Raw genomic sequence first — 23,349 nt, forward strand, 5'->3', positions numbered from 1 at the left:
ACTTCTAGTTTAATAACGTTGCTTTGAGGAACATTTCTTAAAGCAAAAATTGTTTCTTGGGAATTCACTAGTTGTAAGAGTTTTAAAGCGTTATTCGGGTTGTAACGGTCGGCTGTACTCCCCCTCCCCCTAGATCGGTACGTAATTTGTGGACGACGCCTTGGGTGTTTGTTGTTCACGGATTTCCCGGAACAATTCAAACACGGAGGAGGACTCGTGCAGTCTTGTGCCTTATACCCCTCGTCGCTGCATCGCCTGTACGACTTGCTCCTGTCAGGACCTTTACAGTCCTATGACTTGTGTCCTGGTTCCAGACACCGGAAGCAAACATCCGGTGGTTCATGCAAGTTTGTGCATCAGAGTGCTTCCGTTATCATTCCGGCACATTCCGACTTGCTGCTCGAACTCAGCACGAACTCGGCACAGTAGTTCCGTTTCTTCACACAACACTTCTCGTTTGTGACGGTTTTCTCTCGAAACAGGCTTTTGTTGCTTTTGAAGTTCACCAGGTAGTAATATGAGTTGATATTACGTGTCCAAAAATCTAAACATGGTAAATTTCACGATATCGTTTGCTGGGGTGGTTTCCAGGTGTTACAATAAGGGAAGTTATGCTGTATGAAGTCGTTGGTCTACATGTACAAAGATGTGAGCTGATGAATCTCCGAGATATTTTCATCAACAGTTATCACCTTGTTTTTGAACTTGATTATTCTATATAACTTAGCAATTTTGAAGTTCTTTCCAAACATTGTACCGAATAACAAACCATCGTTGTTGGTATAAAGGTTTCAGCTTCTATAGTCAAACCGCAGCCACTACACAAGCTCATCCTCCAAGTGAAGCTCCACGTGCTAGTGGCTAACAAGTTTTCAGGTCCCTGCCGAACCCACCCAGCAACCCTTCTGCCCATGCAACAGCAACGCCACAAACATGGAAATAATGCGCCTACAGGGACCTTAAATCATCATTAGCCCTAGAAAATGTGTTTCCCTCCGTATGCCAAAGTGTGTAGTTGTTGGTGCTTTCTCCGCTTGCATCTTGTGTTCATTCAAATTTCTCCTTACAGTAGTAGGTGAAGTAGCTACAACACCACCATCGTCAGCATCGTGGCATCATCATTCGTTGGAGAGTAGAATATGTTTTGTGTCTAGTTCGGTCGTAGATGGGTGGTAACCTTGTATATGTGGGCTGGGCGTCCGTTTTGCTACTGTTGCTCGTCGTAACACACGGAGGAACAACTTTTAGGATACATTTAATAGTGATTCATTAGATCGAACAGCACAACTTTTACCATGAATAATTATTCCGATAAACATGTAGCTCCCGCGAGAACCTAATAATGATGGTCAATATTGTAAACCATGTTTCCGAAAGTTTGATATTGAAACCCGGTGGCCAGACATCAAATTACCCGGGTTATGTTCTTCGGGGGTGAATGAAAAATGTCAACTCCCAAAGCTAGCAATTACTACGAAAGCTACGCTGTAAGAGCCCCATTAATAATTTGCAACGAAATTAAAAGCTTAGCCGCTCTGAACCGAACCGAGTGGCAGCAGCGGAACTTTTTTCCATTCGTCACTCAAAAAACGACTGAAATCCTCTTATGTGTAACTTAATTATACCTGGCGAATCGCTCATCCTCTCCATTGCCATTGCATTGTCGACGCCATCATCTATCAGACGTGTGGTATGAAGTACGAATGAAAAATATTATATCCCTTTGCGCGTGGTAAACTTGTCACATGTCAGACAATGGGCTTGGGGAAAGTTTTTTTTTTAATTCATCACTAGGTTGGTACTCTCCACGTACTCGTCATCATTTACACATTCGATGTGGGAAATGGAGTCGACAATGATGCCACAGAGTCAATGGACTTGAGGGCAGCGAAAGGGTGGTCCAAAATTGTAAGCTGTGATAAAGTCAACTGAGATGGTTTATCTACATCAGTCATATATTTCAATGCCAATATATTGGTCCTCAATGTATCGATTGCGCTATTCAATTGTTTGTTGAAGTATCGCTTTCACCTTTCAATCAAAACATATCCTTCGGTCAGTATCTTAATAAAGTTTGATTGTATCGGATTTGTGATTCTCCGATTATTCCTGTTCATCAAACCTTTTAGCACCCTAGCATGAACTAACAAACCCTGTATGCCAGGAAAATCTAGGGATCTGGGCCGGGGATCTGAATACTGAAATAAATTTTATTTATTTATTTATTTATTTATTGTGATTACCTCCATCTGACAAAATGTCTCAATGAAGCTTAAAAATTAAAAAAAAATGCCTCATATCGTACAATTAATTAAAAAACATTGGTCATGAACAAAAACAACTAACTCATGGTACGGAAGTATGACGTAAATCGTTGTTGGAGTGTGGAAACAGATACATTAAAGTCGAAAATGTGAGCTACGGTGTTGAAAGTTTGCGACATAAAACGAACAGGGTCGTGCTGTCCATAAGCGGTGTTCCGACCTTCCAACCTGAGGAGGTTTTGCCTCCGGAGCGATCGTGCTGGAGCATTAACGTTTATTCTGGCCAAAAGTTGAGAAGAATCAACGCTGCCGTTCAGTAACTTGACCACGAACATAGTCTGCGCGGTTCGGCGTCTATTCTCCAAAGTGTCGATTCCCAGTAGTTGACAGCGATCATGGTAGAGAGTCATGCGTTGATCATTTTGCCAAGGAAGATTCCTTAGCGCGAAACGCACGAACTTTTTCTGGATTGATTCGATGCGAGATATCCAGGTGGTTTGATAAGGGCACCACACGACGACGGCAAACTCAACAACGGACCGCACAAGTGCACAATACAGTGATTTTAAACAAACCGGATCGCGGAATTCATTAGCGATTTTCATTATAAAGCCAAGCTGTCTGTTCGCTCTCGATATAACGTCTTCATAGTGGAACCGGAATGTAAGCTTTTCATCTAGGATGACGCCGAGGTCGCGTATACGGTGCACTCGTTCCAGAGGTATACCAGATAGCGTATATTGGTACATGATCGGTTTCAGTTTTCTGCTAAAGCTAATCACCTGGCATTTGTTAACACTCAAGGTTAGGCAGTTATTTACGCACCACTGCTCAAATCGGCACAAGAGCGACTGTAGTTCAATACAGTCACCAAGGCTATTGACAACCATGTAAATTTTGGCGTCATCGGCATAAAACAGTCTCACCCCAGGCGGCAGAATTAAAGAAACATCGTTGATGAAGAGCGAGAAGAGTAGGGGCCCAAGGTTACTACCTTGTGGAACTCCAGAGACATTTCGGAAGTGCTCGGATTGGCAGGGTCCCAATTTAACACACAACGATCTGCCAGTCAAATACGATCTGAACCAGTCCACGCATTCTCGAGCTAATCCAATCTTTGCCAATTTTTCAAGTAGTATTCGATGGTCAACTCTGTCGAAGGCAGCCTTGAGATCGAGGTAAACAGCATCTACCTGCATTCCGGCGTCCATTGCCGGCAGGCACGTTGAGATGAATTGCGTGAGGTTGGTGGTAACTGACCGTTTTGGAAAAAACCCGTGTTGGTCGATTGAGATGTAGTGTCGACAAGAAGCAAACAGTGCATCGTTTACTATAATTTCGAATACTTTAGAGCAGGCAGAGAGCGAAGTTATTCCACGGTAGTTACCCACATCGCGTTTGTCTCCTTTTTTATGGACTGGGAACAGGAACGAATGCTTCCAGCTGTTTGGGAACTGCTTGCATTGAAAGGAGAGGTTGTAAATCGTAGCTAAGGGTTCTTGTAGAACGGAATGACAGCGCTTTAGCAATACTGGAGGTATTCCATCAGGCCCCACGGAGTACGAAAATTTTAGCTTCCTTATCGCTCTAGTGACATCTTCAGCATCGATCCGAAAACAGTTGAAGTCCAGTACATCAGACGGCGTGTCAAAAACAGCTCTTTCGACTTCAGAGGGAGTTGGTACAAAATCGTTAAAAGCCTTGTTGAACTGAGCAGCAAACAGTTCGCACTTTTCATCAGCGGAATTGGCTGAGTTAGTTCCGAGAAACATCGAAGTTGGCAATCCGTCTTCATTCCGCTTTGATCTAACAAACGACCAGAACTGCTTAGGGTTCGACCGAAGATTACGTTGAGTGCGATCTAAGTAATGTATATACAGGAGCTTGTTGTATTCCCTGTACTCCCTACTCGCGATGTTAAACTGCTGCTTGAGATACGATGAGCGACAATTGCAATATCTGCGAAGCGCAGCAGAACGATGGCGTTTTAGTGAGCGCAATCTATTATTTGCCCAAAGCGGTTTCGGAGCGGGTCTTACAAGAGGCACGTGCGTTGATACAATACGACTAACAGTATTTGTGAAATATTCAACAGCGTCGTTGACGTTCTCTGCCGAGCTTAGGGGACTCCAATCAACAGAAGTCAGAGCAGCGTTCAGCGTGGTGAAATCGGCTCTTCGGAAATCGAGAGAATTTGAGTCGAAGGTGGCTTCAAATGAGACAGGCGCCGTGTAACGAACATTTACTTCCAAGGGCGGGTGACTCTGGTCGACAGGTACGAGTGGTTCTGCAGCTGCAGTCACAGAGCAATTAGGAAAGGCTGCGTCATTAAGAAGAACGAAATCTAGCACGCGTCCTCTGATGTTTTCGATTGCGTTGATCTGCGTTAAGCCGTGGAGGTTGAAGCCGTCTAAAAGCACCTTACTAGCAACTGGAAGGTTAGACCGATCCAGATCTACCGATGGAGGCTCGGGACCAGAAGGAGTCCATAGAATCGATGATTGATTGTAATCGCCAAACAACAGAGCGTAGTCATGGGAGCCGAGGCAGGAAATAACAGATCCAATGGAGTCTACATGATTATGAACGTCAGTCAGATTACTTTTGCGATCCGGTGGCAGGTAGAGGACACCGATGCTGATAACGAACTTTGCCATGTCAAGCCGAATCCACAGTTGTTCTAGGGAATCATCTATAATGGCAGGGTCACAGTAGCTGCTGATACTCGGTGAAACGGCAATGAGAACTCCTCCACCTCTGGATTTCCTGCTATTGACAGGACTACGATCGGTTCTGTACACGCTGTAATGATTTCCAAAAAGCTGTGCAGAGAAGATGGTATCATCCAGCCACGTTTCAGTCAAAATGATGACATCATATTCCCTGTCGCTGACTGCCAGGAAAAAGTCGTCGATTTTGGTACGGAGTCCACGCACGTTCTGATAGTAAAAGCGTAGCTCGTTGGGAGAGAGGCTTGCACGAGTGTGCGTCAGTGGATGAATTTTGAAAGTTAAGTGGAAACTTGCCTGAAGCGAGAGGACGGAGGCCCCCGTCACCACACTCGACTGCAGGACCAGAACGACTGTGATGACCGGAACCTGCAAGCGCGACTGAGTCGAGGGGCTTGGGAGTCTCCTTGATGCAACAGGCAGGGCGTTCTGGTTGTAGTGATGTGTCCGAAGCTTGAGTCACAGCATGTAACCTGCAGAAGGGCGACGACATATCAGGACCGGAATTGTTCTTAGTTGAAGGATACTTGCCTGGAACAAGAGGGCGGAAGATCCCGTTGCCATACTCAACCTCAGGACCAGAACGACTACGATGACAGGAATCAGGAAGCGCGACTGGGTTGAGCGGCTCAAGGACTTCCTCAGTGCAGCAGGCAGTGCGTTCTGGTTGATGCGGTACATACTGGTCGGAGTTGTTTGCTGGTGATATCGATAAGGCAGTGTTGAAGCTGGTACTGGAAGCGGAATGTGGTTCAGAGACGGAAGGCGCAACAACGAAACTATACTTGCCGGAGAACGGATTTCGGTAGACCCTAGATCCAGACTCATACTCAGGACCGGGATGGCTGCTGTGCGCTGGCAGGAGTGGCTCGACTGAGATGAGCGGACTAGAGCCTACCTCAATACTAGCGGAGAATGTGCATCCCGGTTCACCGTCGAGAAGGAACAAATCACATGGATGCGAGGATTTTAGGAGTTTGCATTTATCGGGGCTTGTGCGGCTTGGTCGGCATCCATTTGCGGTTGATTCGATGGAGGCTCGTTGATTATGTTCCCCGTCAGTTTTACTACATTTGGCAGGTTTTTTGAACCGTAGTTGACGAATTCCCTAAACGACACATCGTCAGGCCATGTTTCAGACGACAACGCAGTAGTTTTGAACTGCGAACCAATTCCCACTTTGAACGACACAAAACTCATGTTACTAATGTCAGCATTTTTGGGCACGAGCTTGGTAGCCTTTATCACGTCTTCATTGCTTAGGCCAACACACTCACGAGTAAGCGCTATAATTTGTTCATCGGTGGTGCTAGGGTGAAACGCCGATAAATACACCCAAAACAGCTGATCGTTAGTTAAGCTCACGGTTTGAACAGACCCTTTCAAAGCTCTTGTTCCCTTCATGTTTTGCAGCTTCCGATTCGGCGTGACAATAGATCCGTCATTCCCTCGTTGACGTTTTGCTGAATTGGCCTTAAAATTGCTAGTTGCAGCAGTATTCCATGCATTAGCAGGGGGAAGTAGCGGTGTTGACGGAATCACGTCGACCTTAGAGACAAGCGTTCCAACAACATTGCTTAGTTCAGCGATGTCAGTTTTCATGTCGTTGATCGTATCCCGCAAATCATTGGTATCACAGCGATTTGTATCGGAGCGATTTGCGTCGCAGCGATTTGTCATATTTCGGAAGTGGTCATTGCAATACAAATTGGCGCACTTGCCACACATCCAGAAAACACAATCTACATTCGATCTGAGTTGGTCTAGTAGGGGCTTATCGACGTGGGCACACAAAGCATGGAACGAACCACCGCAGTATCCTCGGCACGTAACTCGCTCGTCATCTTTGACATTCTTAGTGCAGCGATCGCAATTCATTGTTGTTCGAGCTAGATATTGACTCGCCTTCCACCTAAATCAATTTCTACTTGTCTGCGATGCGATCCACTTATATGAACACACCTATGACAAGTGTGGTAGTATCGCTATTCAGCAATAGATGGCGCTGTTCAACACAGATTTGACGTTTGGGTGTTGATTAATGTGATTGTGATAAATTCCACACGAAACACTTTTTCAACAGTTCCACGAAATTCACTAATAACACTGATACGGCAATCGAACGCTTAAACTGTCTATAGTCCGTTATAGAGACGGTATCACAACGGCAGAAAACCAACCGGTAGGTAATAAAAACAAAGAATTTACGCACGAAAAATCAATTCCAAATAACACAATAAAAACACCGATTAGTCGATACAGCAGTGCTGCCAGGATTCCGTTACCATCATTAGATCGGATCAGTTACCATCATTAGATCGGCTCCAGAGGCACGTTCTCCTCCATTTGGAAAATTTGTGCCATAAACCATGCAGAAACCTGCTAATCACAAGCAGTCATTTCATAAATTACTTATGCGTAGCCAGTCTGACTGCTTGGGACTAGCGGTGCCCGCCCTAAATACACCACTGTTATTGGAACCATCAGTGACATCTAATTCGGAAATCTGCTGAAATACATTCGCTCTGGATATGAAGTACTTCTACACTACCACAACTATGAGTATCTTGTTTTGGAGAAATTTCTATTCGTTTATCCACGGCAACGATCATCGACGATGTGATACGGAGGTTGAAGACTAATTTTATTACGAACTCTATTCAGTATAGTATCGGACGGGAACCGCTGCTGGGTTTGCCCCAGCAGTCATTTTAATATGTTAATTGTACTCCTGTAAATAAATGTATAGTCCTTAAAGTAAATATATTCGGTAGTTCATGACCAAATTTGCGTGTGCATTTAATGGACGGTTAGAAAGGATTGCCGTCAAGTATGTGGGTTCCTCCTAGTCAACCTCGGATCAACAGTAGGTGCTATTGAATCCCCCCCCCCCCCCCCCCTTTAACGGACCTTCTCATGCTGGAACATCACGGTTCGTGTTGGGAGCGATCACCAAACTACAGTCCACTGGCATCGAAGACCTGCGACCCAACACTGACTAAACTGTAGCAGCTTCATAGTTTGATCTGCTGAGCTTATTGCATTGGTAAAATTCGAACCACCCTAACGATCGGCTTCAATTCTCACAAACTCCCACTGGTGAGTAAATACACGGAGTGAGTGCCGGACGATTTGATGAAGTTATGACTGATGTATTATGCATCAGGATATAGTGCGGATAGGCGGAGGCACTGCTCCACTGTATTTGCCAGAGAAGTAACTTTCCTCGAAAAGGGAAAAGTACAACTCCCTCTCTCGTCCTGCTACCGGACGATGTTTGCAGGAAATAGGGGGAAGCCCCATACCCAACTCTATGCTCTCGGACATTGTCAACCACATTTACCTCCCCCGACTCGACCCGGGCGGCTCAGGTGGAAGAGACTCCCGATGCGCTGACCGGTTCCCGATACATACAAGTGGACATGTCGCTTGTAAACCTGTACATTAAAATTTCGTCCCTGGGTTGGAGAATAAATTATTCAAACCCAGCTGGAGAAAAATAATACCCCGGACTCGTGTCGTCGGTGCAGCGCATAACAAAAACCCGTTATTAAAAATTCTTTTCTCAATTTTTCCAACATTGTTCCGCCTGGTGAATAATGAATCAGGCAAAGTTATTTGGAGCGACCCTTTTTACAATACTGCGCGCGGCAAAAACTGTCAAATCCGGTTTAAACTATAAGCGCATCAACAGAAGCAACAGCAGCAACAGCCGTTTCAAAAACATCAAACAACTCTAAAAACCGATGAAAAAGGCAATTCTATAGCTGTCTGTCGCTGTCACATATCCCATTGCGGAACGCAAATCAAAACCAGGATCAGGATTCGTGCAAGTACCTATTTCTTCACACCACCACCTGGCCACCATGGAGCTAGCTTTATCTCCAAACGTAGTGGCAGAGGCGTGTATGGGGTTTTCAGACAGGGAACAGAGAAATTCATCTATATTCATTCACTTCTTCTCTAAGCAATAGAGCGAGGGATCTGTTCAACAGGCAGCTGAGAAGAAAATTATTTAATATACTATGCTCAGGAAACGGGGAACTAGGACCAGCGCTAACGCCAAAGAAAGGCTACTTTCTCAACCTAACCCTTTGCTGCTAAACTCATTGTTTTCGTGGAGCCGCCATAAGAAGGTGTTGTTTTTCGAAAGGGTCAGCTACGAACTTCGTGACTCGCTCTTGAGGATGGTATGTCGCAGGTGTATTTCCAGGCGTATGTACAGCCGCTGGATGCCAGACCAGATGCTGTTTGAGCTTGGTGTCAAACCAAGGAGCAACTCCTTGGTGAACAGACGCTCGTGTCGTACCTACTCAATCTAGTTGAAGTCAGAAGGATAACAGTGTTCAGGCTGCACTACCAGCTTAGCACACAACTCTTAGCTGGAAGTCTTTGTCATCGTTAGACCACCCAAGTAACCAAAAGTTCCACTTCCCATGACAAAATGCACTTTCAAGTTCCGCGAAGTTCAGATAAAGTTCCAAACGGAACTTTCTGGCTGCTTAAGAGGCTAACGATGAGCCTTGCTGGAACTTGGATCACAAGTTCCGGCAAGGCTAATTGTTAGCCTCTTAAGCAGCTAGAAAGTTCCATTCGGAACTTTATCTGAACTTCGCGGAACTTCAAAGCTGCTTAAGATGCTATGTCGGAACTTTGTCGGAACTTTCAAGTTCATAGAAGTTCAGTTTAGTAGCATTGTGTTTCAATGAAGATTAAATTTATTTCTTTTACAGAAATCAACTATTTAAGCGTGCACGAATAAAAGACAAATATGAATTTATCAAATCAATGAATACTAGGCTTGAGCAAAAAAAAAAAATGCCGCCCATTGGATTCGAACCGACAGTCGCTGCGTGAGAGCCCTACGCTCTACCACAGTACTACAGCTGCGATTGAGTGGACAGCAGGTAAAGTCTGACTTGAATCGATTTTCTGTCGGCAGCTAGTTTTGCACATTTGTACTTGTACAGTAGTGAAGTTAGCTTGACTTTGTCAAGTGTCTTCAGCAGCGCAGCGGTAAGTCGGCAGGCTATCACACAGGAGGATCCAGTTCAAATCTACATAGCAACGACATATGTGCGAATATAATTATCAGTAGCAATTTCCAGACGTGAATCACAAACCCCCACCAACAGGGTGTGATTCTGAAAAACACATTTTTGTTTCTGCATGAATTTTGACAAAGTTCTGTCAGAAGCTGCTTAGAAGGCTATCCAGCGTGCTTATGTGAACTTTCAAGTTCCAAAATTACTTAAAAATGAAGCTGCTTAGAAGGCTAATGAGCGACCTCGAACAAGCTGCTTAGCTTATAAATAATCCTTTTATCTGAACTTTTGGTTACTTGGGCAGTGGAAGTATGAGGTAGGAACTTCTCAAGTTGAATGTTAATTCCCCATGGCGGTTATTGGCTCAACTATCTACCCTCGAAATCCATCCACAAAGTGCTCACCTTTCTTCAATGGAGCTGTTACACGCATAAAACTGGACTTTAGATGGAACCTTACAGAATTCCTGATGTTTTGTGAAAGCACTTCCGAGCCGCTTCTGTGTCATATACCAGTACTCGATTCTGGAAATAATTTTCGAGAACGTTGTGCAGGTACTCGGCTATACCCTGACTTGGGCGCGCTCTAGCAATAGCTGCTCATGTGGCGTTATTCAACGCATTCCTTACATCGAGGGTCACTACTGCACATACATGAAGCCGAACTGGTTGTTCGAGAGACCACCTACACCCTCGATGTACCTCAACAATCATGATCCTTTCGACATTTCCCGCCATGTCGAGCAGCATTTTGGTCTATGGACCTTTGACTACCTGGGTCTCTGGGTGGTTTCTCCGCCTTTGCCAATAGGATTAGGCTCTGCCGCTTTGAAACGTCTGGGAAGATTCTCTCGTCTAGACTTTTTTGCATAGTGCAGCTTAGCATCTCCGAGACCTCTGCAATGGCTACTTTTATGTCCTAGATCGGAGTTCCATCCGGATATGGGGCCTTACCTGCACTGATGGATTCTGCAACAATTCTAAGTTCCTCATCGGTGAGTTTCCCCTCATCACCCGCTCCAGTCCCCGGTGATTCTACAGAAAGAGACCACAGATTCGGGTTATGAAGCGGGAAGACTCTCTCGGTTTTTGAAGCTTTTTTTTTAAAGAATATCTATCCGTGATGAAAAAGATCCCTGATGACCATTTGAGGATATAAATTGTCAAAAACCTCCTGAAATCGTCAACATATTTTATACTGGCAAACTTCTGTTAAATATTCGAAATTTGCAAAAACTCCTGGAGATATTCCCAAGAATTTCCTGGAGGAAATCCCAAGAAACCTCCGTGAAATTCCAGGAGAAATTCCCGGGGAACCCTTGCAGAAATTCCCGGAGAATGAATGAATGTTCTGGGAAGTCGTGGAAAAATTGCCAGGGATCTGCAAAAACATTTGCCAGCGAACTCCTGGAGGAATATCCGGGGAACTCCTGGAAGAATTCCTGAGAAGCTCCTGGAGGAATTTCCTAAAACTTCTGTAGAAATTCCAGAGGAATTCTTGGAGGAATTCTCGTAGAACTTTTGGGCGTTTTCCCGAGGAACTCTGAGAAGTATTTCCGAGAAATTCCAGGAGGAATTGCTATGGAACTTCTGGTTGATATTCCTTTAAATTCCTGGAGGATATTCCTTTAAATTCCTGGAGGAATTTGCAAGGCACTTCTTTGAGTATTCCTAAAGAACTCCCGGACCTTGGGAAACACTTGAGAAATTCCCGCGGAACTTCTAGAGGAATTCCTGATGGACTCATGGAGAAATTCTCGAGGCACTTCTGCAGGATTTTTCAAGGAACTCCTGGACGAGTTTCCGAAGAACTTGTTTACGAAATCCTGGGTAATAAGGACTGTATCGGAAATTAACTATATATGTTCAAAACATCCTAAAAAATAATTTATTCAAGTTATAAATAATTTTATTTTTGGAGGTACTATATAAATCCTCAGAATAAGGAATGGCACTTTTGCTTTTGTAAAAATAATTATTTTACATGGTCATCAATCTCAAAGTTTAAACGCATGATCTTGAAATTTTGGACACCTCTTTAAAATTTGAAATTGCGGAAAAAATGGATTTTTTTAAATATTTTAGCGCTAATATACACACTTAGAAATTCTGAAATTTCCACGAAACGGAATCACCAAAGAACGTAAACGTTTTCAAGACTGAATCACAAATTGGACTCAATTTTACGCGCATCTTGAAAGTGCTGGTTGGTTGCGTTAGATGTCAACAAATCCGTTTCACCAGAATCGTAGAATCAGTATGACGTTCATCAGCCACCTACTAACTCGGTGAAATAGCCGAGAGGTAAGAGATGAGGCTCACGATCAGCAGATCCGCTGTTCGAATCTCATCCATGGTGATATTTTACTTTTCTTTGTTTTATCTGTCGAATCGGTTCTAGCGATTGCTAGACGCTAAGAAATAATAAGTTTTATTTTGGGGTGCCTTGAAAGACGTAAATTAACATGTTATAACCTCTAAATTTGTGTATTTGAAGATGCTCGTATATGTCAGGTTTAGGACACTTAAAATTACATGATATTTTCTAGGTGTGTATTCTTTCCCAGATTGCTCATAATATACACACTTAGAAATTCTGAAATTTCCACGAAACGGAATCACCAAAGAACGTAAACGTTTTCAAGACTGAATCACAAATTGGACTCAATTTTACGCGCATCTTGAAAGTGCTGGTTGGTTGCGTTAGATGTCAACAAATCCGTTTCACCAGAATCGTAGAATCAGTATGACGTTCATCAGCCACCTACTAACTCGGTGAAATAGCCGAGAGGTAAGAGATGAGGCTCACGATCAGCAGATCCGCTGTTCGAATCTCATCCATGGTGATATTTTACTTTTCTTTGTTTTATCTGTCGAATCGGTTCTAGCGATTGCTAGACGCTAAGAAATAATAAGTTTTATTTTGGGGTGCCTTGAAAGACGTAAATTAATATGTTATAACCTCTAAATTTGTGTATTTGAAGATGCTCGTATATGTCAGGTTTAGGACACTTAAAATTACATGATATTTTCTAGGTGTGTAGGTAAAACATTTTTTTCAAGAAAAAATTCGACTCCATTTTAGCGCAATTCTTAAAAATGAAAAAAAGGTCATTTTTCAGGGACCCCATTTTTTGATGCTCATTCAAAGCACGATTACGCAAATAAAAAATACATCAAAGTGATGATTCAATTTTTTTTTAATTGGAAATGTTTTTAAACTTAACGACGAGGTAGCTTTAGTAGAGAACGGAATTGTATAACCTTTGCAGATATTTAGAACAGACTGTCAAAGTTCGCCAAAAAATTAGTGTTTTTTTTAGGATAGGTCATTTTTCAAATGTTGAGGGTTTTTCGATCATAAATATTTTTTTTAAGTTGGTGTTCGGTGATATGTTATGTGTACATAACTGCTAAGAATAATTAATATTTTTTGGGTTTTTCGCCGTACAAGTTTTATTCGCTACAGGTTATTGAAACGCTGAAAAATCTTTAAAAAACAACAATTTGTCCAAAACTTTAATTTGTGAGATGTATTCATTCTACAATATTTTCAATAATGCTAAACATTTTTCAAATTTTTTCAGGCTGTTCTAAACTTGACTGTATTGTGAAGATTTGATAGAAGAACCGAAATGATAAGACAAAACATGCTTCGAGATAGAGCATCCTGAATGTTTATAGTTAATTTCCTATACACTCCTTACCTGGAGGGAGTTTCGAGAGTTTCGAGTTCCGTGGAACTCCTGCAAGATTTTCTAAAGGAATTGCTGGGGAAATTATCGATGACCTCCTGCAGGGATTCTCGGAGTGCTCCTTGCATTTCCGGGGAAATGCTGGAGGGATTCCCGGTGAACTTCTGCAGGAACTCCCTAGGAACACTAATTTTCGTGGCTTAGTGGATACATTTCTGGGAACTTCTAGAGACATTTCTGGGAACTTTCTTAAAGGCTTCTCAGGGAAATCCAGGATGGTTTCCTGATGAATTCTTGAAGTTGAAATTCTTGAGGAACTTCTTCATGAACTCAAAATACCTAGAAGTATTCCTGGGAAAACTATGGAGGGATTCCTGGAAAATTCCTAGAGAAAATTGTCGGAGAACTCCTGGAGGAATTCTCGGAGAACTTGGAGAGCAATTTCTGATTTGGAATTTGGATGAAATCTCTGGGAACTCTGGGAAAAATGCTCTGGGAGGAATTCCCGGGGAATGAACTGCAGCATTCATTTCAAACAGTTAAACTGAGACCATCGCAACATTCTCAAAAAGATTGATGTGATCCAAAACATCATAATTTGAAGATATGTGATTCATTTCTGAATGGAAACCGAGAAAAATGTGGTAACACTGGCCGAAAACGAGATAAAATAGTGAAAGACGGATCCGATTTCGGGGTGGTGCTTCAAATCCAGTTTGATTTTCTATTTCACAGAATCGCAACTTGTTCTGTGGCTTAGTTTTTTTTTATTAGGATCTTTAATAAAAGGACTTTCAGCCCCTGGCTGGTTCTCTCTGTGTGATGCCGGGCTAGCGATACGGAGTTGTGGGTTCGAATCCCGCTTCCGGGATGTATCTTAGAGTGTTTTAGAATTTATTTTGGACTTTCTTCCAGAATTTCTTACGGTGTTCGTTCAGAATATCAGTAGCAGATAATATTTCTTCTGCAGTTCATCCTACGATTTCTTTTAGTGGATTTTCTTAGTGTTTGTTGGCATTTGCTTCCAATATGTCTTGCTGCGATCGTCCTGAGATCTCTGCAGGAATGCTCCCAATTTTATTCTTACAATCACCACCACAAATTGTCCTGATGGAATTCATTTGACTGTTTCTTCTGGGATATAGTTTCAGATATCTATCAAAATGGCAAGGATAATATCGGAATTCTCCCTTTTTTTCGAAAATGGTAATATTCCATAATAATTTACTAATTATCCTAGCATTTTCATTAGAACCCCAACCTCAACAACTCCAAGTACAATGATCAATCGACTAGTCTGCCCAATGACCTTCCGCCTGATGACTTCTGGCCAAATGGCATTTGAACGAATGGCCAAACACCCTGAAAAAGCCATTTCCTCTACTCACACAGCATCAAATGAGGGGAGAAATGCGTCCCCACCGAGAGCACTCGAAACCGCCGCTGACTGTCGGTGCGGTCGAACGGTGGCGGTGGGATTCAACACTGTCAGACTAAATGGAGCGAAAAAAGTGCTGTTGAATAATTTATATTAATTCATTTTTACATGTTACACAATCGGTCGAGAGCGCAGTTACTCGTCGTCGTCATCATCGTCCTCGGTGCTGCGGTAGTGGCTTCCTGCTGTGGTTGATTGCCTCTGACGTGCTAATTTTCATACGATTTTCCCAACTCTACCCGCCCGCGCGCACCACCGCCGAGCACAATATACATTACGCAAATATACACACTCTGAAAGACACGGCCAGCCCACATGAAAGGCTCTCGTTTGGGGTCCGGAATGGAGTTCACTGGTCCATGATGGTGGTGGGTCCAGGTGGATGGGGTGGGGGCGGCCAGCGGTCTGGTAAAAGCTATTTGATTGATTGGTTTTCCAGTACATTTCCAATACAATTTGAATATCGAACATGTCACCGGCAGTCAGCCAACCGAGTGTGGTTGTTGGTGAGCACCTTCTCGTACAATGTTTCAACGCGGCCTGACAGTAATACGTGTGCCGTTGACAAGTGAGCCTCTGGCTGTGTGCATTTAGGCTTCAGGTGCTCAATGACACTGACAGGCAACATTTTCACCTGATGGAGTATTGGGATGGATATTTTCGACATTGACGTTGCTGGAGGCTGTTTCTCAGTAAAATTTCGGTGATCCATTTGCCATTTCTTTTTACTCTGGTAATTGAATTCAGTTTTGAGCGATTGCCAGAAAACATATTCCGTGCACTTCTACGGTAAGGGTATTAAAGCCAAGGATCAGGAAAAAATCATTTGTTTCACTTTATTTATGACTGGTACACATTTATTGGCACAGCATCACATTTAGCACATCACACTCCATCAGATGTCCCTCAAATCAAAACCCGTGTTGAAACTTAATGAATCACTCCATTGCAAGGCACGTTAATACGTTACCAAACTAGGAACTCAAATCAAAAGAAATTTTCTAGGGATTCGTTCAATAATTCCCAAAGATATTTCTACAGAAATTTCTTTAAAGGTTTTTAGGAAAAAATCCGCAGAAATTACCTCATGGGTTTTCTAAGGAGTTTTCAAAACATCTTTTCAGCATTTTTCGGAAATTGTTTATAGGTATTGTATGGGTTATTCTTCAGAAATTCCATTGGCTATTCCTCCGAAAATTCCTAAAGGATTTTTTTTGGAAAATATTACATTTTTTCAGAAATCACTGCATGGATTTCTTTTGAAACCAATGGGGCACGTTCGGTGTAGTACTAGATTTGTAGTAATGAGCTGAATTTTAGTGGTAAGAAGGTCAATTCTCCGTTTCTGCAATGAAATGGTGCAAAAAGCGTGGGTATTAAGATTCCTTGCTTAATTTGATGCTGTTTGATCAAAATTTTGTATAACTACCCAGGTAACCACTAAGCATTTGAATAAGCCTTACAGCAGACCGTATTGAGTATTTGAAGTGCTTGTCGCACCGCATAAGCACTTCGAATGCATAGCTGCCTTAAATCAGCATTAGCTGTGCTATTCAAGAACCTTCGGCTCTTAATTAGCATTTCAAATGCTTGAGGGGGAAACAATCGAAATGCTTTTCAACTGCTCTACAAATGCTAATAGCAAAGAGTATGGGTAATATATTATGCATTTGACAGCATATGCTGCCTCTCTCTTACAGAATCTATGCCTCTGTTGACAAATTTGTACTTCTGAGTTGCTTTAGCGATTTTTCCTTATTCATCCAAAAACTGCGAAGCAAATATTGCTGTAGCAGGTTTGAATTGGGAGCATTGCCGTCGAGAAATTACCACACCTCATTTTCTCGAAAAATGTGTACCAACTAGGTGGACCTTCGGTGGATCATAACATTATTCGAAAGAGATGGAAAAGGGAATGAGAACGCTTTACACACTAATGTCTCTTTGAAAACATGTTTTGGGTGTCGGAACTGAAGCTGTTTCCAAACCATTCTCTATATTGGGGATAAAATTGGCGCACACCATCGGACCAACTTTAGCGTACCCTGGAGCGTGGAGCAGCAACTTGAGAAGTAAACATGATACCGGACCATAAGTTCAAACCCCGAGAACACCAAAACAAGCAAAAAAGGTGGTGAATCAGCTGGAGTGTGGATCGACGAAAGAGCGAGAAGCAGACGTAAATCTATTTTTGTTTTGTTTTGCTCGATGAGGCGTTACCGGCGTTACGCTTCCTTGACATTTTGATACGACGTTCCTGAAGGTGTTGCACTCAGACAGCCCGTTATTTTGCCAAAACCTGCTGTTGGATAGCACTTTAGGCGTATATAGGGCCAATTTGCATTTAATGCCATGTCTTAAGGTTAACTATAATGCTGCAGAAATGCTATTTTAAATGCTTACTGGTTACTTGGGTATGTCGTTTATGTTGCAAGAATTGGAGAAAACAACAATACTATTGTCCAAAGTTTTGCTCAAACAGCATCAAATTAGGCAAGGAATCAAATATCCATACTTTTTCCACCATTTTATTCCAGAAACTACAAATCCATTACTACAAATCTAGTACTTCGCCAATATGTCCTATTGGGAAATTCGTCGATAGTTTTCGCCAGGAATTTCCCAAACGAATTCATCTATAAACCCATCAAATTCTTTCATGGATTCCTCCAAAAAACCTCTATGAGTTTCTTCAGAAATGCTTTCAGAACCCCAACAAGAATTTCTGAAGGAATTCTTGGAAAAAATTCTGGAAAAAAATGCAAGAATCTATGCAGGAACCTCCGGAGGAAATTCTGAAGGAAACACTAAAGGAATTCCCACTTGAATCGCTGGATGAATTCTTGCATGATTTTGCGACAAAATTTGGAGGAATTCCTGAAGAAATTATAAAAAAAACTTCAAGGGGAAATTCTGATAACATTCTTGGAGAAATACGTTCAGAAATTTCTGAGGGAATACTTGTACGAATTTCTGAAGCAACTTTTGAAAAAAAAAATCCAGTGGATTCTCAGAAAATTAAATACCATTTTTAAGAAATTCGTGAAAACAATCCCAAGTTTTGATTTCTTCGAGAATCTTTTGAAACATTTGAGAAGGAATTCCTGAAAATCCTTGGAAAATTTCTTGCAGGAATATTCCAACAAATGCATGCACAGGTATACATTCTAAAGGGATATAGTCAGCAGTTTTTTATGAATACTTGCAGAAATCGATAAAGAAGTTCCAGCAAAAAAATAAAAAAAGAGCAGTAAGTCCTTTAAGAAGCTCAGAGGCATTTTTAATGGTTTTCTTGAAGGTAATCGTGGAGAAAATTCTAATTGAACACATGAAGAAATTTTTGGATTAATCTTTTAAGGAATTCTTTATTAGCTTTTCTGCAAGAGAGCCTGTAGGTATATTAGTAATTCCAGAAAAAAAAACGCCGTTAAAAATATAAATTCATTCCGGGTGTCCCGGAGTACTTTTGTGTACAGTATCCTTGAAAAATATACTGATCTAGAAATGTTTTTCTCACTCCTTACCAGAACCGTTACAGAATATTCTGATAATTGATCCATAGATTTGCAGGCTTGATAATGTCCATCTAGATTGAAAATTTCGACATTAGCGCCATCTGACCGTGCTTCCACATGGAATCCTTCATTTAGCCCCTTCCAGTTCCTTCCGGAACTGGTTTTGGATGCCCACTCTGGCAATCTGACCGGGCGAAACTTTTTTGGTAAAACAACAATAATTGTAAATTTGTTTTATCAGGGTGATGAGTTTGATCAGGGGTGAGAGATGAAAGGGGTTTGGGCCGGGATGTCAGATGATTTTTGAAAAATCTGTATAACTCTTTTTAAAATCTGTATCTTATACATAATTTGGGAGAAAAATCTGCATCCCATACAAACATAAAATGGCCCTTCTAGTTGAAAAATCTGTATTTCATATAAAACGAAATCTGTATGGAAGCCTATGAATGCCTCATGAAACTCATCTGAAATCTTCCAAAACACCATGAAACGCCTTGAAATACCTTGAAACGTATTGGAACGCTTCTGAATCTACTCCTAAAGCCCTATGGGACAGATCTGAGAACATGTGCAGCCCCCCGAAACCTCATAAAATACTTCGAAATGCTCCGTAGAATCTGCAGCCCCTAAAAACACCCCTGAAACCTTCGGAAACGCTCAGAAATAGCTTGAAACGCCAAACGCTTTGAAACGTTTCTGATCTATGAGCCTAAGAAGCATAAAACCTCTATGAAACATAATGAAACGCTTTGAAATGCCTTCAATCACGTTGAAACTCCTTTGACCCCCCTCCGCTCCAAAAACTCCATGGAACTGGCTTCAAAGCCTCTGCAGTCCCCTGAATCCCATATGAAACATTCTAACTTGCCTTGAAACTTTTGAATCGTTTCTGAAATCCCTTCTTAAACTCAGTGCAACTGATCTGAATGCCTGTGTAGCTCCCTAAAACCTCATTGAAACATCTTGAAATGCCTTGAAATTCTTCTTAACCCATCCATAAAATCCCATATAACTGACCTGAGAGCCCCCATAGCCCCCTAGAACGCCTCTGAAACCTTCTGAAACTCTTCATAGAACCCCATAGAACCGACTGCTGTCGTTCTACGCCTAATTATGTCATGTATATTAGTGTGGGTCATCGGAAGCGTTTTCTCAGATCAAAGCTTTTTTGGTTCCGTTTCGGGTCCTGAGTATCTGTGCAAAATTTGAGCACGATCGGTTGCGTCTACACTTTGCGCATTGCAATTGAAATTTGTATGGGATTTTGTATGGGAAAACATACTTTTCTGCATTTTAGCCATAAGTTGAAAAAGTTTGTCTGAAACTTTTTAACCGATACTGTAAAATGATAGCCTAGGTTGTTCTGAAGAACTTTGTTGAAGACCGCAAAGCGATCCGATGCTTGTGAAAATAGTTATAACAAACGAACCGCATGCATGTGTTTATGTTTTAACATGTAAAGGAATAACAATAGCAAAAAAATCATGAGGTTTCGCCAAGCAATGCCAACGCTATAACTTTTTTCATAAGCATCAGATCACTTCGCGGTCTTCGACAAAGTTTTTCAGGACACCCTATGCTATGTTTTCCCTTTAACGGTTACACGGTTTTAGAAAAATTCGAGCTTGTTATGAGAGAAATGCAAAAAAGTGTGTTTTCCCATGTAAAACCCCATACAAACTTCAAACGCGATGCGCAAAACGTAGACATAGCCGATCGTCCCCAAATTTTGCACACTTATTTGGGTCCTGAAATGGGATCAAAAAAGCTTTGATCTGATGGGATACCATTGAATTTTTCACTTTTCCATATAAACGATGACCCACTCTAAATAGGGACTCCCAATACAGGACAATCTTCAGCACCAACCACCCCCCCCCCCAACCACTCCGAATCCTTATGAAACGACGGAACGCCTTGAAACTCAAAAAGCCTTCAAGAAACTGACTGTAACGCCTTGAAATGCATGTAAAACCTTCCCTGAAGCTCATATGAAAGCTTGTGAAGCGCTCTAAAACCCTCTGAACTCTCGTGAAACGCTTCTGAAACCCCCTCTAAAATCCCTCAGTTACGCCCTGAACTGTTCTGAACGCCTTGAAACGTAAGACGACCTTTAACATCTTGCAATTCGACTAGGTTTTCTCACTTTTCTATATGGTTTTCCTGATATATTTTTATGAGTCAAGTATTCCCAAAACATTTTTAGAAACTGCCCATTTGCTATATAAACATATACAGTCGAGTCTCTCACTGAACGAAATCCTATTAAACGGACCTATTAAACGCTTATGGGATTTCGGCTCTTTGGGGGTGTGGCCTAATATATCGGGTGTGTTAAGACACAGCGGTTCATATGATTAGTCGGCAACTTGGCCGCTTTAGGCACAATCAACAGTTTGATGCTAAATTGCACTACAGGAACCATATCAGGTTGTTAAGCAAGCGTTACGATATGCGACAGCTCAAGACCCTGATAATTTGGAAGGATAGTGTCTTCGGGAACGTTGTTGGGTACGCCGATAACTTACAGATGATGAGTTGCGAAGTTCGATTTTTCTCCACTGGGCGGCCTAATGAGCAAGTAAATTTTCAAAACCTCGTATTTCAGAATCCCGATAACTTAGAAGTTGGTGTCTTCGACAAAGTTGATCAGTATGACATAGACCTATATAAAAATAAACACTTGTTTTGGAATTCTGCCACTAGGCGGCGCTAACGAACATGCAAATTTTAGAATTCTGTTAGCTCAAAATCCTGATAAAAAAAAGTTTGTTTCCTTCGGCAAAGTTGCTCAGTATGACAAAAACTTACGTAGAAATGAATACTTGCTTCGCAATTCTGACACTAGGCTGCACTAGTGTACATGCAAATTTTAGAAATCTGATAGTTCAGATTCCTGATAACTTGGCATCTTTGGCAAAGTTGATCAGTATGACATAGACATGGTGATACGAGTTCGTTTAATATAAGCTGCATCTAATGCTTTGATAGAGATATTACTAAGATTCCACTTCAAGGTGAATTGTAACCTCTCGGTTCAGTATACTTCACTATAAGGAAAAGAAAAACAAAAAATAACTGACCGCCGCAACACCACAATAGATGTGTAAGGATGTATCCGTTTCCCCCATATTTATGGAAAAGCAATTGCACTTACCTCGCTGCTAAATCACGATGCACTACGTTCATTTGCTCTAGATACTTCATACCGGAGGCTATTTGTGTTGCGATGTAAATTAAACATCCGTAGCTGCGGAGAAAGAGAGAGAGAGAAAACACAATGAAAATTGAATTAGAAATAATAGTGTTTGCAATGCATTGCTGCGCCTGGCTTGGCTAGCCCTGCGCTGCTGGAGCTACATAGCTCGGTATTGTGTCGCTTTCGCTATCTCCGGGTGTAGATCTCTGCCACTACAGTGCTGGTGGTATCACCACCAGGATTGGATATGAATGTGGATGGTTGGTGCAAAGTTTCCGCCCAGAGAAATTGTGCCCTTGCGCTAACCCTTCCATATCTTACTATTGTATGAAGGTCTGTATCAGATTTCACAGGGACTTGGTGCTTCGGCACGTAACGTGCATTTGGTGGAGAACGTGGACTAGGTTAGTAGACGATACATAGTAGTGAATGTTTAATGTCCATAGGTGTTGTTGGTTGGCGACAAAAAGAATTCACTGCTTTTTTGTAGGCTTCCTGTTATCCACAGCTTCGAATGTAAAGCTTCCGAGTTGAACAAGAACGGGCCGGCTGAATGCAATTATGCTACATTGGAACACGTTCCAATTCCATCTTTTATACAGAAGTCATACGAACAGCATATTTGAAAACTAAAATAAAATTGGGTACTTGAATACATATTTTAGATTTTTGGATTGAATGAAACTAGAGCCACGGAGTTCTTTTTTTAAATCGAACTGATAAATTTAAATAATAGACAAGCGTCTTGTTGTAGAAGAATGAGTTTCCATGAATTTCAACGAGTTGATACCCAAATGCACACAGTAAATATTTCTGAAAATTACTCCCGACGTAAACAAACTTGACATGAAAATTTCTATTCTATAACACAATTTTACATTCAACAATTTGTTGTACGGAATGTTGAGTGCAAGCTTCATACTGAGAGCAAGCTGTAAATTTCAGAATTGATGGAATAATGTTTACGATATGATGGGGTCCTTTTGTTACAGGTTATACGATGTAACATTTTTTAACTGTGCAACGCAAATGAACAAGTCTTTACAAAACCAAGTGAGTAATAGTAAAATAACATCATCGCCCGACTCTATATATCTACAACGTCGTCCACATTTCCTAATCAACGGCGAAGCTCGCTACCAGCTGAAGCTTATGTAACGTTCCTCCCGTTTTAGTCACAATTGCTGGCACATCCGAAACACTCTTCTCTCCAGTGAGTTCTATTGGTGCAGTTGCCGCCGCACATTACGTAGCCAAAGGAAAACGAACTACCAGGCTAGAGCAGCAGGACGAAACTCGATCAGAGAGGCAGGATATAACTAAATAACCCAACACTCGGGAACCCATCCCGGTGGTCTTCGTAAAGAGTTGCTGCATTGCTTCAGTTTACATAGTAGTTTTCAAACAGTTCGATTTTAGCTAAACTTTTCTTCGATGTAATAAAAATCCGCTTCAAATATCA

General features: G+C 41.8%; 1 protein-coding gene across 2 annotated transcripts in view; it reads right to left on the reverse strand.

Moving 5' to 3' along the window:
* LOC109427861 (discoidin domain-containing receptor 2) overlaps positions 1–23,349 on the reverse strand; it is a 961,146-nt gene that overhangs the window by 77,692 nt on the left and 860,105 nt on the right. For both annotated transcript variants that reach the window (XM_062851500.1, XM_062851499.1), the window contains exon 14: positions 21,846–21,938. In XM_062851500.1, the coding sequence (XP_062707484.1) occupies positions 21,846–21,938 (93 nt within the window). The remainder of the gene's footprint in view (positions 1–21,845; positions 21,939–23,349) is intronic.

Source organism: Aedes albopictus, chromosome 2 (assembly GCF_035046485.1).
Source record: "Aedes albopictus strain Foshan chromosome 2, AalbF5, whole genome shotgun sequence".
Classification (NCBI taxonomy): domain Eukaryota; kingdom Metazoa; phylum Arthropoda; class Insecta; order Diptera; family Culicidae; genus Aedes; species Aedes albopictus.